General features: G+C 37.6%; 1 protein-coding gene across 1 annotated transcript in view; it reads right to left on the minus strand.

Moving 5' to 3' along the window:
• LOC142336329 (uncharacterized) overlaps window positions 1–24,986 on the minus strand; it is a 90,186-nt gene that overhangs the window by 46,398 nt on the left and 18,802 nt on the right. The window contains exon 4 of the mRNA XM_075385082.1: window positions 14,307–14,492. Within this exon, the coding sequence (XP_075241197.1) occupies window positions 14,307–14,492 (186 nt within the window). The remainder of the gene's footprint in view (window positions 1–14,306; window positions 14,493–24,986) is intronic.

Consider the following 24,986-nt stretch of genomic DNA (forward strand, 5'->3'; position numbering starts at 1 on the left):
CAGCAGACTCGCACAGTGAATTGATACTACCTCAACAGTCAGCTTCCTCGTGAGCCCTATAACAAGTCGTACCCGCACCCCCTGCAACGCAGAGCAAACCGTCCTCAGACATAAACCGCCGTAGTCCCTCGTATTACGATTTTGATAACTCCTCGTCCGACTAATCTATAGCAGCACCATCAACACGACCACGCTGGGCGGAGGACGTCGAAAATTTTCAAACCCCACCTGTTTCGGTTCTTGAAACAGTTCAAACAATCGCAACTCAGCTAACCGAGGAGGCAAACATCTCCCCTGTCAAGTATCTCCTTCTCACCCGCGATTTAGGCTCCGAATTGACCAGCAGACCCCGACTTTGGATGAGGATGTCAGGTCAATGACAGTATACGAAGCAAAAAATCAGAAGACCTATGATTGAAACGCACTATTATTCAATAAAACTTTGAAAAACTGTCGAACTCGTTACTTAGTATTAATTTATTATTAGATATGATAACTAGTACATATATTGTTATTATTTATTTAAAATTCCGGAAAATTGTAGAGGCTGCTTTCATACGGCCCCGGAGCATCATCTTCGATCGTCAAGTCTTCTTGATCACGAAACAACTTCGAGGTGAAACTGTCGAACGTTTCTATGGTAAGCTTAAAGAATTAGCGGAAAATTGTGATTTTGAGAATAAGGAGGAAACCTTGATACGTGATGTGTTCATCACTAATCTGATTGATCCCGAGATTCAAAAAGAACTCCTTAAACAAACAGTAGAGCCAAGACAAGCGTTGGAACTGGCAATTAATATGAAACTCAGGATGCGAAACCAACATCAAATACAACAACACAATAAGACCCTCATCCCGGGCAGCGTGAATGCAATCCTATTTCTCGCTAGTTCGCGATCATCGAATTGGTCACCCTCTAACAACTTTCACAAACAAGGTAATCCCCCATCTCTATATTGCTCGAATTGTGGCGGAAACTGGCTCCAAATTAGCGTGAAAAGTGCATCGCTAAGGGCAAAACATGTAATAATTGTGGTCTGTTGAATCACTGCTAAGGTTTGCCGAAAACAAAAGGAATCGAAGCCCCAAAATCCTCAGAAAAGAACTATAAATACGGTGGACGAAGAATCACATCCTGAAGATTCTGTCAACATTCTTCAATCTTCGAAACTCTACGAATCCGACTACAGCAGCGGGGAGGACAATATGGTCGCTCTCATTCGAAACGATATTGCGAAAATAGAATCCCTAATTAAGCCGATCAAAATCGGCAATATCTCGACTACGCAATATCTTGTGAACTCTGGGAGCGCGTGCAGCATTCTCAATCAGTCTTTCGCGTCGCAAGTAGTAAGAAGCAGCCCACACGCTTTCTGGATTCACGATAACACAAACACGCAACTCGGGACTTTTTCAAATGAACCGATTTGTATTGAAGGTAAAGTACAAGCTCCGGTATCGAGCAACGGAAGGACTTCAGATTCGGCAAAAAAATCACGGTCGTCGTCGATGGTCTGAAATCATTATTCGGTCGTGACTTGTTCGACCAATTAGAACTAGCAGTAACGCAATCGTCCTCGTTCCCAGGTAATCAAGTCAACAATATTTCGCCATCTTCGGATTTCAAAGAAAACATTGAATTAACATTCCCTAATCTAATTTCTCGTATCGGTAGATCAAAAAATCACGTGGCTAAATCAAACTTTCACTTGAACTTTCAAGCTAGACAGCAAAAGGGTAGACGTATACCTATTAATCTCCAGGATAAAAAATAACAATGAACTCAAAAAATAATTAGCTTAAAAACATAATAAAGCTCACTAAATGTCCTGATAATTATTTTATTTCCCCTACCGTAGTCACTGCTAAAAGACCAGACAATTAAGCTTGCTCTGGATTCAACAAAATAAAACAAACCCATTCACAAAAATAAATACCGAATGCCTAACATTGATATGCTTACGGAATACAGATTAATGCAATCACCGGCGACATGACAGGCACTTATAGATTTCAAACTGGTTTTTACGGTTGAACAGATATGCCGGCAGAATTTCAAAAAGCCATGGATTACACCCTCATTGGTCTAAAGAATACCGATTGTTTTCTCGACGATACTTTAATTGTTAGTAAAGGATCGGAGGAAGAACACAAACCGTATGTTCTTAATTGTCGCAAGCGGTTGGACGAAGAAAACCTTAGGATTAATCTTCCGAAATGTCATTTTTCTAAATGAGAAATTGATTGGCTTGGATATATTTCACAATCGGTTATTTCGCCCCTCGAGAGCAAGACCTCAACTTGAAGCACCAAAGACATTAAAGAAACTTCGATCTTTTCTGGATTCGCTGTACTATATTAGTAAACTTATTCCTAACCTCGCACAAGTTAGTCTGGACTGATGTACATGTCATGAAAATCGTTTTTCTGAAATAAAGAATCGCATTGCAAATTCCACTGAAAATAGTCATTACAAGTCGCAGCTCGAAACCCGCGCAAAACGTGACGCATCTCGCTGTAGTCTTGGGGCGGCGCCTAAACAATTAACAGTTGACGGATGGAAACCAATTGCGTTTACATCTCGATTTCTAAATTCTTGAGAGGAGCGATATAGTGTTAATGAACTAGAAATTCTTGGAGTAGTTTGGTCTAACAAATATTTTAAAAATTACCTGTACGTCAAACATTTTACGGTAATTACAAATCACAAATTCATCAACATTAAAATCCAGTCAATCCCCACCCCATTTATATACTTTATTACCAACAAATAATCTCGCACCTCAAATCACACATAAAAGAGAACCTATAACAAAAGCAATAAATTTAATTAGCACACTTGCCACTCGTGCAAATAAGCATGATTACTATTTATGCCCCGCGCCGCGAAATCAATTTACAAATAATAACTGTTATTCAAACAATTTAAAATATGCATACCCCGGGTCGCAAATACCAATTAACACTCCACACGTTAAGCCAAATTCAACTCAATTCAAACAATCCTTCCAAAATCGGAATGAAAAGCATTTCGCGAAGCGTGATACTCAATTCTCTAAGCCCAATTTCCCGCCAATTAAGACATTCCAAAAATAATTCTGAAAGTCATTAACCAAAAAAAAGCAGTGATTTTTGCCTCAAATCGCTCTAGAATTATGTCGTATGAATTTCACTCGAAATCTTAATATTTCGCAAAAAAACTAACATTAACTACATCAATTCAAATCAAACTAAAATGCCTTTTAGAAAGCGCATAACAAGAGTCCGATTCAACGACTTCTCCAGCCCCGCGAATGTACCTTCCACTCCCCCGAGCTCCTCTCGCGCAGTGAATCAGCCTGCAATTCTCACAACTTCTAGCACTGCGAATCCCCTCCTATCCCATCAAACGCAGTTTCCCCAGCATTGGCATCAGGTGTAAGCACTCCCCTAACTCCCAGCCCCCACATTTGACAATATTGTAAATAATATCTTTAGTAAATCATTAATTGCAGCACTCACCAGCAAAGACGCAGTTCTTAGAGAGGTCCGTGATTGTATTTTGGCCAACAACGAAACCCGCCTTAAAGAGCTTAATCCTTACATACACTCTTATTGGAGAGATCTCTAAGTTCGTTCCGGCTGCCTTTGAGCCAATGGACCAAATGTTTTAAAAAATTTTGGACATGTATGTTGAAAACCATGGAATACCTCGTTCTATTCGATTGGATCAAGCAAAATGTTTGGTTCGAAATCAAGTAAAGACTTTCTGCAATAAAATTAACATTGAAATTATTAAGCTCCTTTTAACGATCATCGTGCTATTGGTTTGGTAGAAAGACTCAATCAAACGATTAAGAATAGACTGGCATGTATCAAAGAGGAAAAATCGGCTAATAACGCATTTCATAAGATTATTATTCAGCAATTGCAAAAATGTAAACAGAAAACAACAAAGACTTCGCCCTTCCAAGCGCATTTAGGCAGGAAACCCAATACCCCGCTGAGCGTAAACTCCACTAAGCCTAAATTATCTAACCTCTCATACGAGAACATTATAAACCACTATTTAGATGAGGACATAGCTCAACGGATATAGGAGCAATATTGAGGTTGAAATGGGAATGACTCGGGCAACGCGGGATGCAAATGAACGGGAAACAAAGATAACGAATGGGGAGTCCAGATTTCTCCGTTCTGGCACTTGCAGACGAATTCACCTCACAGAGATAGCAGTACAGCTCAAATTGGCCCAATAAACTCACGGAAAAGACGATCTAAAATGAACCTGGAGGGCCTGTATGAAGTACTAGCAAAAGGCTCAAACATCAAAGTGAGCCCAACAACATCTACAATCAAGGAACCAGGCAAGGCTGTAGTAACAGTACGGAGCAGTGACATTGGCAAATTTGGCACACTACAGCAAAGGCAGACAACAATAAAGGTCTACACAGACTAGCGTGAGCCGAGCACTTGTGAAAAGCTGGTAGACGCGCAAATCCAGAGCCACGTGAAACAATTCACACGTAAACTAAAAGGCGACAAGAAGATGAAACACCGCAGCCGAGAACCCGGTAGTGGAGTTTCATCTTCTCGATCCAATATATCAGGCCCGATGAGAGGATGTATACCCAAAATTCCAAACTTTCCCGAGATACGAAATCAACGCAACGCTGAGCCAGCAGACTCGCACAGTGAATTGATACTACCTCAACAGTCAGCTTCCTCGTGAGCCCTATAACAAGTCGTACCCGCACCCCCTGCAACGCAGAGCAAACGCTCCTCAGACATAAACCGCCGTAGTCCCTCGTATTACGATTTTGATAACTCCTCGTCCGACTAATCTATAGCAGCACCATCAACACGACCACGCTGGGCGGAGGACGTCGAAAATTTTCAAACCCCACCTGTTTCGGTTCTTGAAACAGTTCAAACAATCGCAACTCAGCTAACCGAGGAGGCAAACATCTCCCCTGTCAAGTATCTCCTTCTCACCCGCGATTTAGGCTCCGAATTGACCAGCAGACCCCGACTTTGGATGAGGATGTCAGGTCAATGACAGTATACGAAGCAAAAAATCAGAAGACCTATGATTGAAACGCACTATTATTCAATAAAACTTTGAAAAACTGTCGAACTCGTTACTTAGTATTAATTTATTATTAGATATGATAACTAGTACATATATTGTTATTATTTATTTAACCGGTGACCAAGTATTAGTTTGTAAAAATTATTATTGTTATCTACAAAGAAAAAATTGTACCATAGGTACAATTTTTCTTTTTCACAACAAGGGGTATGTGAGACCTGAGTATATTAACATTCATTTTATTTATTTGGTGCAGTAAATTTCACATGATGCATTTATTTAGTTCATTTCATTTGCCCTTCAATTCTTTATTTATTCTTTTTCAAATTTCTTGTCACGAGTTGCCTTTATTTCATTTACCTTTTGTTTCCCGCGCCGTGATCAGACATGTCTGATCATACATTCACGCTTTGTTGATAAGTACTCTAGTCATATTTTCAGTTCATTCAATTCAAATTCATTTGCACTTCTTTCTCCGCGAACTCGCGCCGCAAGTTAAAGGAAAGGACTAAGTTCCGATTTCGCACCGCGAAACTCAATTCTCGTAGTACACAGCTCACGCGCAATGCGAGAGCCTACCGAAATACAATACCGAACGACAACCCCAACAGGATTCAAACCTTTTACCTCCCGATCCATAGCCACCCGCACTAACCACTGCGCTATGAGTCACTTATTTTCCCAAAACTGCAACCCATTATATATTAGCAACCAGCTTTACTTCGGAGAGAGCAATAGAGATCACTCAAAAATGATTAACGAAAGCGTAAAAGAGTCACTTGAGAAGTCAAAGAATGCTCTAGAAGAAATGCGCAAAATTTGAAGAAAAAAAGACATACACGTTTACAATAATTGCTATGAACTTCGTTCAAGAGCAATTAATAACAGTTAGCAGTATACTATCAGGAACTCTGATAACTTAATGCACTAAGTTAAGACATTAAACATTAAGTTTAAGTACCCGGGCTTTATTACTGATTTATGATATTTCTTTTGATTTCCCTTTTTGGTCTTAAAGGGTGATAGAAAGGTAAAACTTATTCCAAAACACCACAGGACAAGTCCTGCATAAAACTTTAAAGAATTGAATGAAACCAAAACCAAAAATAGACTATCAATCACATCGTAGGAAAAAATCTCGGTGGTTATCAAAGTAAATAACCGTAAAGGAAAAAGAATACGTAGGATCCAAAAATTAAACTAACTTTCATTTCTCTTCCTTTACAAAATCATTAGTGTCATTACATCTGATAACAACAACTAAATTACCCTTCACAAAACTATTACACCAGCTTACTTATGTCTTTAAAACAGTAGCGCGAGTCATTAAGAGAGGTACCAAAAGATTAACAACCTGAACTACGCCCCATTGTCTGACATTTGAAAGCGCATAGAGCTAGTCACGCCTCTCGCTACTGAAAACAAGCAAAAAGACAAAATAAACAAAAAGCGCGGGCAAAAACAAAATTCAAATTATTTGGTGAAAATGTTCAACTCATAAAAACTGTTAGCTTTAAACTCATACCGTTAAACCCTTTCCATTAAGCCTAATCATGAGTCCTCGTCCAATCTGTCATTAAAATGAATGAGTGCCAAGTAAAAACATAGCCGGCAGATTGCCGGAAAATAGCCGCGAGACGCTTGGGGCCTTCCATGAATTTAAAGAACTAAAGAGATTAGATAGATAGATCGACCACTAGACTTTTGGGTTAGCTTTGGTCTGTCATTTTTATGAGACACATAAGCTCTAAGGATAAAGCCCTAATAGTGCTTTTCAAAATTAGGATCTTTTCCGCTTGTGCCCCCTCAGCTTGGTGGGCGCATATTATTTGCACCCCTCAGATGCACGTGCAATATTTTTTTACATAATGACTTACTATGTAATGGCACGTGCTCTGTAACTGGGGAGCGCATAACGTACGGGGGGGGGGGCAGAAACGGAGAATATCCCAAAATTAATATTCGAAATCAAAAACTCAAGACTCTTAATAATCAAAAATTAGGGCATATATGTTTGGCATTACTTAGATGCACACTATTGGCCTTTAATGTTCATAAAATTTAAAGTTCCATAAGTGAGTTCAGAAGTCATTTTTTTGGATGAGGTAAGTCATTGAAACAGTCAATTCCAAGAAGTCAGGGTAAGACGAAACAAAAATCTGTTAGACGAAGTAAAAAACATAGCAGGACAAGTCCTGAAAAACAATCCAAAGAATTGAATGAAAATCTGAAAACTTATTTACATCACCAGCAGAGCAATTGAACAATCCCAGCCAAAAAGACGATCTCAAAAGTTGAGAAACTAAAATAATCAAACAAACAAAACAAAATATTCATTGATAAAACTCTTGAAGCTTTTAGCTTGAAGGCCAATTACGATACAACTCATTATACTCATTAAGGCAGACAAACTCAAGAACAATGAGACATGCTCCAAAAAACTGACAAAGAAAATTTTGCAGAAATGAAAGGTTTAAAACTATGTTTTACCAGTGCAGCGCTAATATATGACCCATCTGCAAGACCTAAAAAAGTTTCGTTGGCCTGTAAAGATGGTTAAACCCAGCAAATAGCAAAAAAAAGTTCAAAAAACTAAAAAAAAACATTGGCAGATTTAACAAAATCTTGCTAAATTTCGTGATACAAAAAACTTCAGTACCATTTCATTGTCTCCAGAGACTATCCAGTATCTCTATTTCTAACTTCAAAGTGTTTCACTGGCTCATAAAGAACATGCTAATAATTTTCAGAAATATTGAAAATTTAATTTTTATCAAAAAATTGCCAAAACTCGTGCTATTAAAATATTGATAACCAATCTATTTCCTCTAGCAACTATGCAGTAACTTATTATCAAAACGTCGAGGAGATTCCTGGGCCCGTGGTGCCAGAAAACTCGCTGGTGATAAATTTCAAGTTTTTATTAAAACAAAACTGCTAACTTTCGTGATATTAAAAAAATGAAAACTTGTGCCATTGCCACTAGAAGCAGTATGCAGTAACTTATTATCAAACCCTGGAGGAGGTTCGTTTGCCCGTACGGTTGCAGAAAATTAAAAAAGGACAAAAAAATTCAGAAACACTTGAAAAATTATTGTTAAAATTTTTGATATTCAAATGATGAAATCCATTTTGATGTAAATGATGTAAATTTTTTTAATACCCAATTATCAAACGCTGTAGGAGTTTTGTTGGCTCCTGGGGCTCGGAAAACTCAGATAATGCAAACAAATTTTTAAAAATTAAAAAACCGCAACTTTTATCAAAAAATAGCTAAAATTCGTGATGTTAAAATGGTGAAAACCATTCTATTACCACTAGAAACTAGTAACCTATTATCAAACCCTTGAGGAGGTTGCTTGATAGCTAGGGCTGACATACTCTTAAGACTATAAGTTTGCCTGTTAATGTTTCGAGGACCAAAAGATATAGCTCTTAAAATGGTCATAAAAAGTAATCATTTCTTGCAAAAGACCTTCATCAATTTTTACAAACCTCTATTTTAGACTGGTCCAACAAAATATTCTCAAAAATACGAAAAAACGCAAAGAATTGCAACATTTTGGGGTCAAAAACTCCTAAAAATGACTTTTAACCTTGAAATACGGCATTCCCAGTTGCCTCACCCTAAGCTCTTGAAGGACTAATAAACGCGGCTAGGGGCCTCTAATGAAACTTGATGCCCGCTGAGCTTTACCGGTTTATCCCGTTTTGAAAGCTCAAAGTCATGAAAAAAAAGGTGTGAAAACATCTTACAAAAATAAAAAAAGACAGAGCACCAATACAATCCAATTCTTGGATTGTAAAATATTAGGAGCGCTATAATAGCCGCCTGGAATTGAGGACGCGTCTATTAAAGAAACAAACAAGGGCAAAACAAAAAATCTCTACTGTATTAAAGCAAACAGCATTCTTGAGAAAAAGCATTAAAGTCAAATACAAAATTTCAAAAAAAAATAAATCTCACTGGAAAGCCATGAGATTTTTCAAAAACGAACAGCCAATACAGTTGAAAAATCAGAAACAACTTATGAAAAGAAAAAGCGTCCAAGTCATAAAGGTCAGCAATTAAAAACTGAAACAACTAAATAGATTCACATACGCTTTATTTAAAATTCGGTAGGACTTGGCATTAACAACATTAAGTGACAGGACAAAAAGAACAAATAAGAGCAAACTGAAAAAATCATTTTTGATAAATAATATTTGATATTTTGATAAATAATCTTAGTCATACAAACCAAAGACATTCAAAACAAACAAACTTTCCTTTTGTCTCATTAATGACATCATATGATAGGACAACAAAAAGAACATTAAATACGCGCGAAACTGATTGTTAAAGTCTGTATTGTTTAAGTCATAAAATCCGACAGCTACGAGCTGAACCCATTAACTACTTTAATATATGCCGCATTAGGAATCCTATAAGACTTGGCATAAAGGATTTTAAGCAAAGAGACAGTAAAAAAGTAAAAAGGTCAACAAAACAGACAAGACATTCACTAAAATTTCATGAAAACAGATAGCATAAAAGTCAAAAACCATTCGCTGCCCATGGACGCTTGAAACCATTTTGCAAAAAAACATAAACCGACTAAAGTGGGATGATTTGCTCTCGAACGACAGGCGAGTGGCAATTTAATTAAGGGACGTAGCTTAGAAATTTTAATGGTTGCAAAAACTCCCACCTCATAAAGGTTCGAACCGGCATCCTCCAGGATAGCAATTTGAAATTTTAACCACATAGCAACAACGACTTTGATCCTCAATCGCTTTTCTGTTAGCAACGAACAATGAGAGCAACTGAGATCGCCCAAAAATAAAGCGTAAAAGTCACTCAAAAAGTCAAAGAATGCTCTAGAACAAAAGCGCAAAAACCAACAAAAAATTTGCGCCCGTTTACAATAATTGCTGCATTTTTCGAAAGCAATTAATCACGCTTTAATCTAGTTGCCTTTTCACTCCTGCTACTAAGCATGACTAAAATCACTATTCCAAATTGACTTCTAAATGACATAAAAAACCGTCGCAAATTGTGTGAACAGATCTTACAGCGCACCAATACAATCCAAATTCCTTGAATTGTAAAAAGGGAGAGAGCCTAAATAGCAGCCCGAGAGGCCGACGGCGACTATCAAAAAGCAATGAGGAAAACCACTACGGAAAACGGACACAAAACTGAGCAAAGATCCCAGCTGCTCACGGAAATTTCCTTATTTCGTACCCTTGAAAACCCAAAAATCAGTTTGCAACATCTAAGTCCCTACGACAATTTGATATTTATAAGCATAAATTTATATAACTAGTATATTCAAATATATATCCAAATATAATAGCCAAGTTATATGAATAAGCTCACCTATTGCAACACACCTCAACATTTTTCAACTGAATTGTAATGCTCTCAAACAGAAACTAGACAACTTCATAGACTGGATGCAGAAAAATAACATCCAATAAGCTGCCCAATTATAAAATAACATCCAATTATAAACGAGTCCAATCTCAATGAAAAACCATCCTCAAAAGCGCCTCTGACTAAGGCATAATCCCAGAAAACGGGCTCGAAGAAGGAGGCAAAGGTGGAGGGGTACCGTGTATCATTACGGACAAAATTCTGTTTCAACAAATTAAACTCAAGACTTCTGACAATTAACTAGAAGTCCATGCTATAGAACTCACCGCAGGTGGTTAAAAAAATCAAACTAGCGAACACCTACATACCCATTTCGTCTAGGTGTGATTCAGGATACAGGACATCAATCAATTAAGTGAAACTAAATGAGTTAGATGACTGCATTATTGTCAGTGCTTTCAATGATCATAGCTCACTATGGCACTCGAAACTACCGGAAGACACAAGAGGAAACAAAACTCTTTAATCATGTACTCAACAAAAAGGCCTGCACAAGATTGACTGATTATTGTAAAAGGTCCCCGGACATCAGTCTCGCCAGCTCAAGCATAGCAATTAACATCGACAGGCGCACGGAGTACGCATTAGGCTCACACCATTTACCATTTGTTCAATCCATCACCTGTGAACTCATCGCACACACAACACCACGACGCAGAGCTGACAGGACAAGTTTTAAAGACGCTGAATTAAAACCGAAGAAACAACAAAGGCCAACAAATGTCTACCACGCGGAAAACACCTTAAGGAAATGCAGCGGATGGCAGGCATATACGGCAGGGAAGATAAAATGGTTGCCAGTTTTCCCAGCGAAGCAGTAAAGATTTGCGAAAAGAGATGAAATTCAAAGAAAATATCCAGGGGACCCCAAAATAACGCAACTAAACGGTGAAAAAAAACAAACTTGTTCAAAATCAAAAGCGCAAAAAATGGATCGAGTTTGCACAAACACATAGAGAGGTAACTCTGGAGCACAGTAAAAAGGACTTTTGTCAATAACGCTAAACCACCTGCCAACAGAGTCATACACTTGACGCTAAGAAGACTACTCCTCACCATGATCAAATGAAATGCCCCCAACAATTTCAACTAACAAAACACTCCACATCCCAAGAAGAAAGAAAAACAGAAAACAAATATATTAAGAACAATAAAGAAATTTGAAATAGAGGGCAGAATGTTTAAGTATAACACAGTGAAGGAAGCTATGAGACACAACGAAATGTAAGGCGCTGGGCCCAGAGAGAATAGCGCCAATCCATGTACACCATATAGGTCACATAGCACTGAGATAACTCACCGGCACCATATACCTTTCTGTAAACAGTGAAAAAACCCCTAACATCTGGAAAGTTGGCCGGGTCATAACCCTACACAAGCCGGGAAAACACATGGACGAATCTAAAAGCTTCAGACCAATTGCGCTCCTCTCCCAATTGCAACTAAGAAGACTTTATAGAATATCCTCTAAAAACAGAGCACGCCACAACAACAGCTCTCAATGATGTCACCAACGATATACAAAAAGGCTCTAATTAAAAAAACCGTGCAACCGCACTCTAATAGTAACCTTAGACCTCACCCCCGCTTTCGACACGTTTGACAACAATCTGCTACTAGGAGACATACTGGAGGCACCACTACAGAATAGCACTAAAGATGGGTCGCGTCATACTTACAGGGCAGATTTTCTTACGTAGAATATAATAAACCAAAATGGAGAAAAGTCAAACAGGGTGTCCCTCAAGGTAGTATATTATCGCCAATGCTCTTCAACATCTATATGAGCAAGCTGCCTCTACACCCGGAAGATATAAATATTACGTCTTACGCTGATGATAAAACGAAGTACCTCGCAACAATTGCGTGACATGATAACCCCCTTCCTACATATTTTACACGACTCGCCAGAATCAAGAAAACAGCTCAGAAATCAAGTGCAAGTGTGTTCATAACCTGGAGCCAGGAGGCCAAATTTGACCCACACCTCACTATCAACAATTCCCCAACACCAGTAAAGTCCAAAGTCAAAGTACTTCGTGTCGCCTTCGACAGTATGCTCAACTTTGGAGAACGTGTAAGAGCACCAAAGAGAAATTACAAACGTGCAATAACATTGAAAATTGCTGGTAGCGATTGGTGCTGCACACAAGAGACACTCTAAGTGACTTACAAAGCTATCAGTAAGAGCCTAACAACAGTGCTCCCATTTGGGTTTCCACGATTGGCAAAACAAACTCGAACCACCTGCAAACACGACAAAATATTGCTCTTCGCAAAATTACTGGCTGTGTAAAAATGTCTGACATCAATGACTTACATAATGAGGGTGAAATGCTGCCTATTAAAGCTCACAGAAATGTTGGCAGAGCAATTTTTAGCCGGCATTTATCAAAGCCATCGAGCTGACCATAAAACAACCTCTTCATCTAGTTTTGGTCCCATGAGACCGACACTAAATCATACTTATAGGGACTGCGTGAAACAAAACACAAAACAAAGAGTAAATAAATCGCAAAAAAAAACAAAAATGCTCTCAAAAGTATCCACCGGAACACGATCCATACTCATTTGAACAGAGACAGCACGCAACTAACAACAAAGATAGCAGAAGAACAAACGCTGCAACGAATTGCAAGTTTCCGAATAGCACAAATTAGAACTGGATATTACCTCCTGCTAACTTGTTACTTGAGTAGGATCTGTAACATTGTTCAGCGCTGTCCGCAAAGTGAAGTAGCACCACATGACGTAAACCACATTTTCAACTGCAGTAAGAACACCACGGACCTGAAAGTGATTGTCCTGTGGGAAAGAACAGTAGAGGTAGCCAACTGGCTGGAGATCAGTCCAACACGACCACACTGCACAGAATAACCCGCCTTCCTTGCCCCTTCCCCCGATGTTGACGATGCCCCTCATGGCCCCCCTAACTCGGGGACCGCATGTCATTCACCATGTAGATGCAGAAAGGTCGCCTCACCACAAGCAAATTGCGGCACAGTTACACTACGACTATTTTCATTTTGATACAAGCGCAACTAGGGTACCAGTTAAAAACGGCAATAAGCACCTGTATACCGCCAAAATTACCTGCGAATCGCAACTCTGTGCGACAGCTACAAAAACAGAGGGCGAGAACGAGGAAATCGCAACGGAGTCCCCAGGCCTTAGACTGGGCGATAAGGGAAGAAAAATTCATCTAGTAAAAGTCAACAAGATCAAAATTATAGCTACAAAATTCTTTAATTAAAAATCGTTTGACTGATATCCACTACCTCATCAATAAGATCGAATACTTGCAAACATTGCTATCAATTTTTCAACACTTCACTTTCCAGCAAAACTCTCTCTACAGTATTCCGCCACTGTAAGGTAGCTAATGTCATGAAAAATTTTGGCATCAAGCGGTATCACTTTTGCGACAAGAAAACCCGTTTTGGCCCATCCAAGTTAGATCGAACTGCTGAAAGTACCCACTATCGCTTTTTGAAATTTCAACCATTTTTCTCAACCATTTTACAACAGAGAAAATGTACAACATTGGGACCTTTCAATCTAAGATGCATCGACATGTGTTTTGATAAGTACGGTGTTAATCGTGCAATGAAATTGTAGCATTTATGATGCAGCTTAACTTTTTCAATTTCTTGATGATTCTTATTAATATTTAGTTCCCATAGCTGAGTTTCTCATCTGTGGTGTCATTATTCTGAGATGTTAATGTGCCAGCTTTGCATCCTTTCGCATTTTTTCTCAAGGCAGGCAAAATTTGAGCTTCAATTTAAAAAAATTAAAACGAGGCCAGGTTTCTACCTTGTTTTGTTGACTTGACAACAGTCCATTTCCTCCATAATTGTTGAGTGATTGTTGTTGGACGCTGCCATTGGTTCTGCTCTCATTGGAGGAGGCAGAGCAAGAGGTAGTTACTTTGCTGGCATTATCACTCTCTTCTTCAGATGAGACCCATGCCCTTGCATTGTACCGCGCCTTTAGAGGGCTCTGAAATACACAATAAGTATTTGAAAATTACGCAAAAGATGATCGAGTGAAGGCGTACGAATTGCTCTCAAATGATTGGCAAGGGGTTGGTAGGGAAGCTAACCTCAGTTAGGAGAGGTGTGGGTAAGAGAAGTGTAACCGCTGACGAATTATTGCACGATAAAGTGTAACCGGACTAAATGAATTACTACAAACTTTGTTTGCGAGCAACTTATTATGATATTAAGAACTATATTTCCTGGTCAGAACACAAAATGAAAATTTCATTTTTCAAAATGCCGCAGGAACTGCAATCAAATCTTGAAAAATGTTCATCCGTTTATCAGTTGTTTAATTAATTAGTTTAATTTTTACTTTTCGACTTTTTGAAGATTGTGTTTGCTTGCGTCTTTCATTAATCAAGGGAACTTATGCGTATTTAAAAAAAGGAACACTGTATTTCTCCTAAAATCTGTAAATGTTTCAGTCGTGGTAAAATTTACAGGGATAGGCAGTTTAAAATATTGATAATTACAAAAGAGAAACTAATAATTTATAATAACTAAAATATCGATCCAATAGAGAAGTCACTTGTATTGGAGGGGAGGGACGACAGTAACATAAATTTAATGTAAAACAGAAAGAAATTTAATTGAATTTAAAATGTTTCCAAGTAATTGATCTATGTTGGGTTTTATTTGGGTCCTTCTGGTATTCATTAAGAAAAAACAGCTTATATTTCTTCTTTGCAAGACTGTATGACATTGACAAATAATTTCTTGGGAAAGAATTGTGCTGTAGAATACCTCTTTTAATAATACTTTTTCATGCAAATTGCATTTTGAAATTGTCTGGGTAAAAATTTTTTGAGTTCGCTCGTGTATATAAAAACTTGCGGTTGGTAATTTCAAAGCTGAGCTTGAGAAGGCAGGCTTCTTTTTATTCATGATACTATGGCAGTAAGTGGCAGCCCTGTAATCAAAAAGCAAAGAAATAGGTAGTATACCAAGGTTCATTTTAAGATCTGAGGATGAGTCAAATTTCTGTCTGTGAAAACAAGCTTTGATGGCCCAATTTAACTGCTTTTCTAATGTCGTTATAAGATTTTGATTGATGGTTGCAAGTAAAACAGAAGAATATTGAACATGACTGAGAACAAAAGCGTTCAAAATAATGTTTTTGTAACCAGTGGGTATTATGTTCCTGAGGGCATATATGCATTTAATGCCCTGGGCCATTTTTGACAAAAGAATTTTTACTTGTTTTTGATATTTGAGGTCTTTGTCAATATAAACACCGAGATATTTGATTTCCGCTTTCGAACTTATTAATTTGTCTCCCACTTTTAATGTCGTTTCGTCATGAGGATTAGAGCTACCAAAAATAATAAACTCTGTTTTATCCGGATTGATCTTGAGGTGATGTAGTTTAAAAAATTGTATGCATTTTTCTATGGCCTTCTCAAGCTCGTTTTTGCATTTGAGAACTTCATCATGAGAGCTCAATAGTACTGTGTCATCTGCGTATTGTATTGTTTCACATGACAAAAAGTTGCTAAGATCGTTAACATATAGATTGAACAAGAGTGGACCTAAGACTGTTCCCTGCGGAACTCCTTGAGCCACTTCAATCCAACTTGATTTAACATTATTGATTATGACTCTTTGTGTTCTGTTTGAAAGATAGCTCGTAATTAGATTTTGGCTGGTATCGAAAATCCAAGAATGGAAAGCTTTTGAATCATGAGCTTGTGATTAATGGAGTCAAAAGCTTTTGATAGACCTAAAAACGCCGCTGCAGTAATTTTTTTCTCGTTTTTGTTGCATCGTATTTTTTCAGTTAAATAAACGAGAGCATATACAGCAAATACAAAAAAACGAAAGCAGCAAATACAAATATAATAGGCGTTTATTGCTTTTGCAGGATATGATCGGAGTACTGAAAATGTTTCATTTCTTACTTTGAATACGACACCTCAGAATACGCTAAAGTTCCCTTGATTACTGAAAGACGCAAGCAGACATAAACTTCAAAAATTTGAGAAAAGTAAAAACGGATTCGTAACGTAAGTCGGACAAAAAGTAGCTTTATTGTCGTAGTAATGTTTTTACGAAATTGACCTAAAACTACAAATGACGGAATTGCAAAACAATAGAAACTCTTCCGACCAATGAGAGGCAACACAGTCAAAACCCGATATAGTTATCACAAATTAGTAGTCAAAATACTAATTCTAATGACCAGCAAGACAGCTTTTTCCAGCTAGAAACGTCCTTAACAATCAATATTCCAACAGAAGCAAAACATAATTATTCCAATAAGTTTAAAAAATTGCAAACACCTACTTTTTGATGTCAATAGCATCCAAAGCAGTAGCACAATTGCGAACGCTATACGATAACACGCTAGTTTTCAGGCTTGACTAAAATAGATCCAGGCTATAGAAAAAAGTGAAAGAAAAACTACCACCTAAAAAATAAGAAGTTGTTATGGAATACTATCTTCAAAAACTTCGTAAGTTGTGAGCTAAAATGTACAAGATAGCTTATCATAGAACATTCCCAAAAAACTTATCAGCAAGCTTTACTAAAAAGCCTATCAAATAAAATAAAAATGACAAATACCGCCAAAATTAAAAAGTAAAATAGCTTTCACTTTTTTACGTCATCTTCTGTTGTTAAAGTTAGCATCACCAATAATTACAATTCAAAAATCACAGAGCTGATTACTCAACACGGCCTATCTTATGGGAACTACAACAGACCTTACATACCAAAAAATGTGTTCAAACCCAAAAACAAACAAAAAAAGAATTCGAAAACCAAATTTTTCCTCATTGAATTCATGCCTTTACACGAATTGCCGCGCACTCGGCACTTTGTAAACAACAGGCGCTACCATATACACAATTCCAGGCCCACAGTATTCATCAGTTTCAAAACATTAAAAACAGTGAATACATCTTTAGGAAAGAGATGCACCAACACAATTCAAAATATTTTGCGCAAGAAAAACCGTGGAAGTTCTGGAAGACAATTCAAGGAAATTTGAATATCACAATCTGAACATAGGAGTAGATATTTTCCTGTCAACATAGACAAATATTAATCGACTACCATCAAACGAAGCCATGAATAGCTGCCTCCTCAGACATAACTCAGCAGCTTTGCTTTACCATACACTAAACGACTATTAGGACTAAAATAGAGCTACTCAGAAAAATTATGCCAGTGAGCTTCACCAGATTATCCCATTGCTTTCGACCAAAAAGTCAAAGCAATTAAGCTATCAAAGAGAATTCTAGAAAACGGTCAAGGAACAAATTTTCATAAAAAAGGCTAACGTTTACAACAAATGCTTCCAACTTCGCTCAAGAGCAGAAAGCAATGCTGTTACAAGGAAAAACCAAAACACATTGAATTGCGTAGGTGTTCTTAGCGAAACTACTAGCATAAAACGCAATCAAAAAGCACTAAAGAAATTGAAAACAGACGTCAAACTGCAGCACGTAAACAAAAAAGGTACAAAAAACCGCAAACACCAACTTAACACCATTTCCCCACACCATCTTGAAGCATTTTGAAAAACAAGTTAACGCCTTAAAATTACTAGCTCTTGGCTCCCTTTAATACTTCGGCGTCACTAAAATCACCACTCCAATTTGACAACTCAATGACATTAAAAATCGAAAAACAGTTCTTTCTAGCAATTCTCCAATGCAATTCAATAGTATTCAACTAGTAAAATACCAAGAGTGGTGAACACACATACACACAAGCAAACACACATGTACACACACGCACACACACACACACACACACACGCGCGCACACACACACACACACACACACACACACACACACACACACACACACTTGTTCATACACACACAGTCATGTATTCGTCGTTAACTGACGTTCATTCTGCTTAAAATAGTGAAAAATAAATACTGTTTTCTGTCAAAGCAAAAACTTTGACTTCTCTGTGCAGAAGATATCGCTGGGCAACAGACGTCTTAAAAATGGAAAAGTTCCCTGGCATAAGATTCAATCCCCAAAATTGGGGTTGGAATTAAATCAGATGGGTGGACCAGTTAATAATTACCGCTTCAGCAAAGAAATTGAGCCCTAAATTATATCTACTACAATACATGCAACAGTGATAGAAAGAAACTAAATCAGGTTTTTCCGACAGTATATGACTTCCACGGTATATTGAGCATTCCTGCTTGCATATTTTTCCATACACGTTTAGAATTTACCTATTCAGCGTACACCGAAAGAAGCGTATTATTTAAATTAGCTTTTCTTTGTGGGATTAATATAAAATGAAATCTCACTTAGGCGAAACCAATTCTTGTATCCATTAGGTGAAAAATTTAAATTACATTAAGCGAACATCAGATAGAGAAGAACTTTGAAAGTCAGCTTAACAATGCACATAGCGCTGTAAAATAGCATCATACTATTCGTCTTTACACAATAATTTTTCCAGTAATAGTTTCGTTAATGATGATGTAAGTTCAATGCTAGAAGGTTGGGAGACAATAAGCTAACGTTAATTGCGCATGTCGCTGATAATTTTGAAAAGAACCTCTACTTGTTTGATGTATACTTGACAAGAAGCGATGAATGGAATATCAGAAATGCCAAAAGTTCGAGAGCTTATAACTAGCTGGTGTAACACTACGGTTGTAACTAAGAGACGCCACCGGTTCGAATTCAGTAGTGGCCCATTTTTATAGTAGTTGCGCCAACTGAGACCCGAACATTCTAATTATAATCCTCCACAACAACCCCTCCCCTGCCCACACACACACACAATAGCTTTCGCCCAATCAATTTTTCGTCTAATACATTAGGCCCCTAGGTCTTACCAAATATATAGCGTTATTTCTTACGTACGGATACATAAACACGCGGGATACATACGTTGGAAAATGCGTTTGACTAGGTCTGAGTGGGTTAGCTGCTTACACGTTCTTTTCTTTCCCTTTTCTCCGTTCAGTTCAGCACACGTTAAGTCACTTTACCTCAATTTGGAGCAGAAACATGGATACGTGAACTACATACAGTCCATCAACACAATTTCTTTCCTTTTGTTCGTTTCTATCGTTACAGGTCAGAATTCAACACGAACATCAAGAGATTTAAAGCTTCAAGGCGGAAGAACACAAACGAACTAATATATTTACTATTCTCGCAACAACAACAAAATTTTGCACGCGAGCGCACTTAATAATAGAAAGTTTGTTAACTGACGCGGAAATAACTTTCGAGATATATATACATAACATACGAATCAATTTTTGCATTTATGATTCTGTTGCATCACATCACATATACTATTGAATGAATCAGCACGAAAAAGTTTTGCTTCAGAATCATTGAATTTAACAACAAAAGAATCTCTTACCTCAAATCAGAAAATTACATTTTATCAATCCATTTTATCAGACCACCTTAATAATCGAATTTTAACACCACAAAAATGGTCAAAATTTTGGGGCCAAAACTCAGTCTATTTCTCACATTCCTCGGGGTCTGGGGTGCCATCATGCTTTGTCTACTCGGGTTTTGGATGCAGGGTCACTCGATCGCTCTGTTCGAGGATATAGCACCCGAGTTCGACTCATCAACCGACGAATCTATCGCTGCCACCTCAGTCACAAAAGAGAACCTTGAGAAATGGTACAGCGCAGCGAGTGGAAACATGTTTGTGGGCGCTCTGATTTACGGTGTGATCGCGCTTCTTGCCGGGTTTCAACTTACCATACATTACAGATCAATCGCGTACAAGCGAGAAATTTAGACAGCGTACAGATGAAATTGTCCAATGCCAAAATATCCTAAGACACCCAAAATTTGCCCATATTAAAGATACACACATTAAAGATATGCTTCTGATCAGCTTCACAAAGTTATGCTTCCTAAATAAACAGCTAATTGCACATTCGGATTATCTAAAGCCGAGATCAAAAGAAACCATTACTGTTATTACTGGATAACACTAACTTCGGTTATTTTGGTACATTAGACATAAATAGCATTGAGTAAAATGTCATGTAACCAAATTTAATGTTCGATGTACAATCATGATTTCAGCTGACATATTTTGACTACATGTTGCTCGCACGTCAAAGATGGCCATTATGTTTGACATAGTTTTGTTCATATCTATCAATGCCAAACATGTATTCTTTGTATTTTTGTATTTACTATACAAACCGTTTCTCATGTTAGAATTGAGTTTTAGACAGTAGAAAAAATTCTGTTATTAAAGCTTGGCTGTAAACAGGAAGTCGGTCATCGTAATATGCACCAACTTGTCACAATCCTATGAAGTCAGTCCTTTGTTTATTTAATTGTTTGGACATCTCACAATCTCTAGCTCTTTGCTTCGCATCTGACAAACATTTAGCAAGTTATAGTTCCAAACGTTATAGTTATCTCATGAACAGTAGTACACATTTAATTGCAAAGTAGAACAACCAAGTAAACAGTTTTAAAGTTTAAATAAGCAGCTCATTTCTAAGTAAAGGTTTAACGCTTTGGCTTCACGAGATGAAAAGAAGCGAGATCACTTTAATACATAACGTTGGTGCCAAAATTAGAGAACAAAACAAGGTTTAGCTTATTAGGCGAGTTTAACTTCTTGGAAGATAATTTTTGCTTCTGTGGACTGTACACCCTCAAAAATAAAACATAGACCCGACTAATGTCGGAAGAACTGCTCTCGAACGACAGGTGGGTGGAAAAAGATTTGACAACGCCGGGATTCGAACCATTGACCTACCGATAGCTATCCAGAAGCACTGCCCACTCGGCCCAATCATTCCCTTCTTTTTGCTTTGCTGCAACCGATTTTGTATTAGCAACAATCTTTACTTCGGCGTGAGAGCAAAAGAGATCACTCAAGAATGAAGAACGAAAGCGTGAAAAAGTCACTTGAGAAGTCAAAGAATGTTCTAGAAGAAAAGAGGCAAAAACCGTCAAGCAAAAAATTTGCATAAAAAGACCAACACTTTGAAAATAACTCACGTTTAGAACAATAACAGGTTCAAGAGCAATTAAACATCGTGACGCACATGATGGAAGTTAAAGAACCGCAAGAAAAGATTAGCAAAACAGTTTTCAGTTTTTCTGTAGAAAAAAAACTTAACACAAAATGAGCTTCAGACGACGAAGCATGAAAAGACTTGAAGTAGCGAACTTACAACCGACGCTTCTTCACTCCTATTTTTCTTGCTTTCAAAAACCTTCAAGAACAAAATTACTTTTTCTCATCGCACCAATTTCATCAGCAGATTAACAAACATACCCGGCAGATTGTAGGAAAATAGCCGCCGTTGATTCCCATCATCCAGATTGGGATTGAAAAAAGAAAATAAGGAAAAAAAATGGTTTTTACAAACAAACAATTTTAAAGTGCGAACTTTTGGAGCTGAACATACTCCTGTTTCGGCGTGAGACGACACAAGGTCCAGTATCAATACCAAAAAGCATTGGTAACTAAGAACCAAGTTATAGAGTAAAGGTCATCTAAATTTGGTCTATGGGTTTACCTCGTTTCTATTTCTGAGTTCATTTTTTGATACTGACTCTGTTCATTTTGTGTTGTTTTGCTGAGCAGCTGCTGTCTAAAACACCTTTAGCAGAATGCGAGAAGAGTGAAACTAGCCTAGAGAAGTCAAAAAGATTTCACGCAAAACATCGAAAAGGCGGCAAAATGAGGTTAAGCGAAAAAATTTTATCCGACGAAGTAAAAAAAATTAGGAGCGCTATAATAGTCGGCTGAAACAATTTAAAAATACAATCAGAAAATGAAAAAAAAACAGCGACAATTTAAGTCAAATTATCGCACGTGAACAGCAAATTACAACAATGGAGTAAAAATTTTCATACCGCAAAACTACTTGATTTTTCCCTCCGCTTCCTGTTACGGCGTTTTCAAAATCATCACTTCAATTTGACTTCAAAAATCGCGAAAATGTGTAAAGAAAATGTGAATTCTACTACGCCCAAAATATTATTTGACAGAGACGAGGCGGCTATTATCGAGGACACGTGCACAATACAGTACAATTTTTTGGCAGCAGAGTCGGCTTTAACAAACAGAAAACTTTCTAGCATAGCCGGCAGATTGCCGCAAAGTAGCCGCCGTTGACGCGCTTGATGCACACCCGGATTGAAACAGAAAACGAAAAGGAAGAGACAGATTGACCGATTTTTTGCTGTTCTTTTTCGAGGTCTAAAAGTGTTCTAATTTGGCGTGCAGTTTCAGTCGGATTCTAAAACTATACTTAAATAAGCCTTTAAACTGAAAGGTTTATTTATGCCGTAAAACTGAAGTAACCACATTACAGGTTAACATATACCACTATTATACCGGAGTCGGGGGGAGGGGAAGCTTAAATGGGACCAAGACGTTCAATAGTGGGCTTCAAAAAATCACATTTGAGGTTAACATATACCACTTCGGGGGGAGGTTAAATGGGACTAAGAAGTTCAATAGTGGGCTTCAAATAACCACATTAGAGGTTAACATATACCACTATTATGAAGTCGGAGGGAGGGTGAGCTTAAATGGGACTAAGAAGTTCAATATTGGGCTTCACACAACCACATTAGAGGTTAACATATACCACAGTCGGGGAGAGGGGTAGCTTATATGGGACTAAGAAGTTCAATATTCTGCTTCAAATAACCACATTAGAGGTTAACATATATCACTATTATACAGTCGGGGGGAGGGGGAGCTTAAATGGGACTAAGAAGTTCATAATTGTGCTTCAAATAACCACATTAGAGGTTAACATATACCACTTCAGTCGGGGGTTAACATAAACCACTTCATTCGGGGGTTAACATATACAACTTCAGTCGGGTTAACATATACCACAACAAATACCACTTCAGGCTAATTAAACATTTAAACTTAACTCGCGATTTCCATGAAAAACTAAGACATTTATCGAAACGGAAGCCAGAACATTCGCCAGAAAAGTTCAAACGTTTTGGTTATTACACCGTGAATCAGAAAAATTTTGAGGTCCTTTTGCTTGTATTTAAAATCAAGTACCCAGAGTAACACTCAAAGTACAAGGAGACAAAGATTAACCTATATCTAGATAACATACCCGGCAGATTGCCGGAAAACAACCGCCGTTGATTCCAAAAAGCATGATTGGGATTGAAAGAATAGAAGATATTGAAAAAAAAATGATTTTTGTACAATAACATTTTTTAAGTCCAATTTATTTTGATGGCATTTCGTAGTTGAACATACTTCTGTCTCTTAGAGAGAGGCTACAGGGGCTACTATCAATACCAATAAGCATTAGAGATGGTAACTAAGACTTATAGGAACGACGTTCAAATAGCGGGCATCTAAAACTGGGCTTTATGGGTTTATCCCGTTTCTATTTCTGACTTCAATTTTTTATACTGACTCTGTTCATTTTGAACTTCTTTGCTAAGCAACTGTTGTCCAAAATCACTTTTAGCAGAATGAGAGAAGAGAGAAACTAGCCTAGAGAAAACAAAAAGATTTCACGCAAAACTTTGAAAAAGCGGCAAAATGAGGTAAAGCGAAACATTTTTTTGTTCGACGAAGTAAAAAACATGGACGCACAAGTACTGACGTACAATTCAAATTTTCATTGAACTAACAGAAAGCTAGACCTAGAACGGACTATGAATGAATTGGGAAACCCATTTAGAAAAAAATCAAAAGAATCCACTCCAAAAATCGAAAAAATAGAAAAAATCAAAGTGAAATTGCCGCATGTGCACAAAAAACCACTAGCGAGAAAGCGAATTTTTGTTCAAACACCGCTTTCTCACTCTAATTTAAATTTAGAGCGAAAATATTTCACGCCGCAAAACCACTCGCTTTTTCGCTCCACTTCCTGTTTCGGCGTGACCAAAATCACTACTCCAATTTGGCTTCAAAAATTATGAACATGTGTGAACAGATCTTAAAAAAAGACAGCGTCCCAATACAAATTCTTTGAATTGTAAAAAGGACTTCTCCAATACTCCTCTTCGAGTCGCAAAAATGACTTCTCCAATACTCCTCTTCGAGTCGTAAAAAGACCAGTACAATTCTTTTAACTGTAAAAAAAAATTAAGAGCGCTATAATAGCCGGCTGAGAAGATGAGGGCGGCTATTAAAAATGGAATTGAGCATCCCGCGCACCAACTTCGGCTGGCAAAGAGCACAAAATCGAAATCCGCTGCAAAAACATCCTGCAGCTTAGCCAGTAGCTCATACAAAAATCAGTGAAACAAGAAAAAAACATAGCCGGAAGAATTCCAGAAACGACTCGAAGGAGAAAATTTCCCATACTTTTGATTACACGACTATTTTGAGGCCTGAACCTCCACAAACGCCATAAAAAATTTAAGGAAGAATAGAAACGGCATTCAAAAACAAATTGTATAAAAAACTAGAAAAACTTAATGAGTTTTTTTAATAGTACAAGGAAACATACAGCCGGGAAAAATTCCTTTC

Source organism: Convolutriloba macropyga, chromosome 3 (genome assembly GCF_964194025.1).
Source record: "Convolutriloba macropyga chromosome 3, txConMacr16.3, whole genome shotgun sequence".
NCBI lineage: Eukaryota > Metazoa > Xenacoelomorpha > Acoela > Convolutidae > Convolutriloba > Convolutriloba macropyga.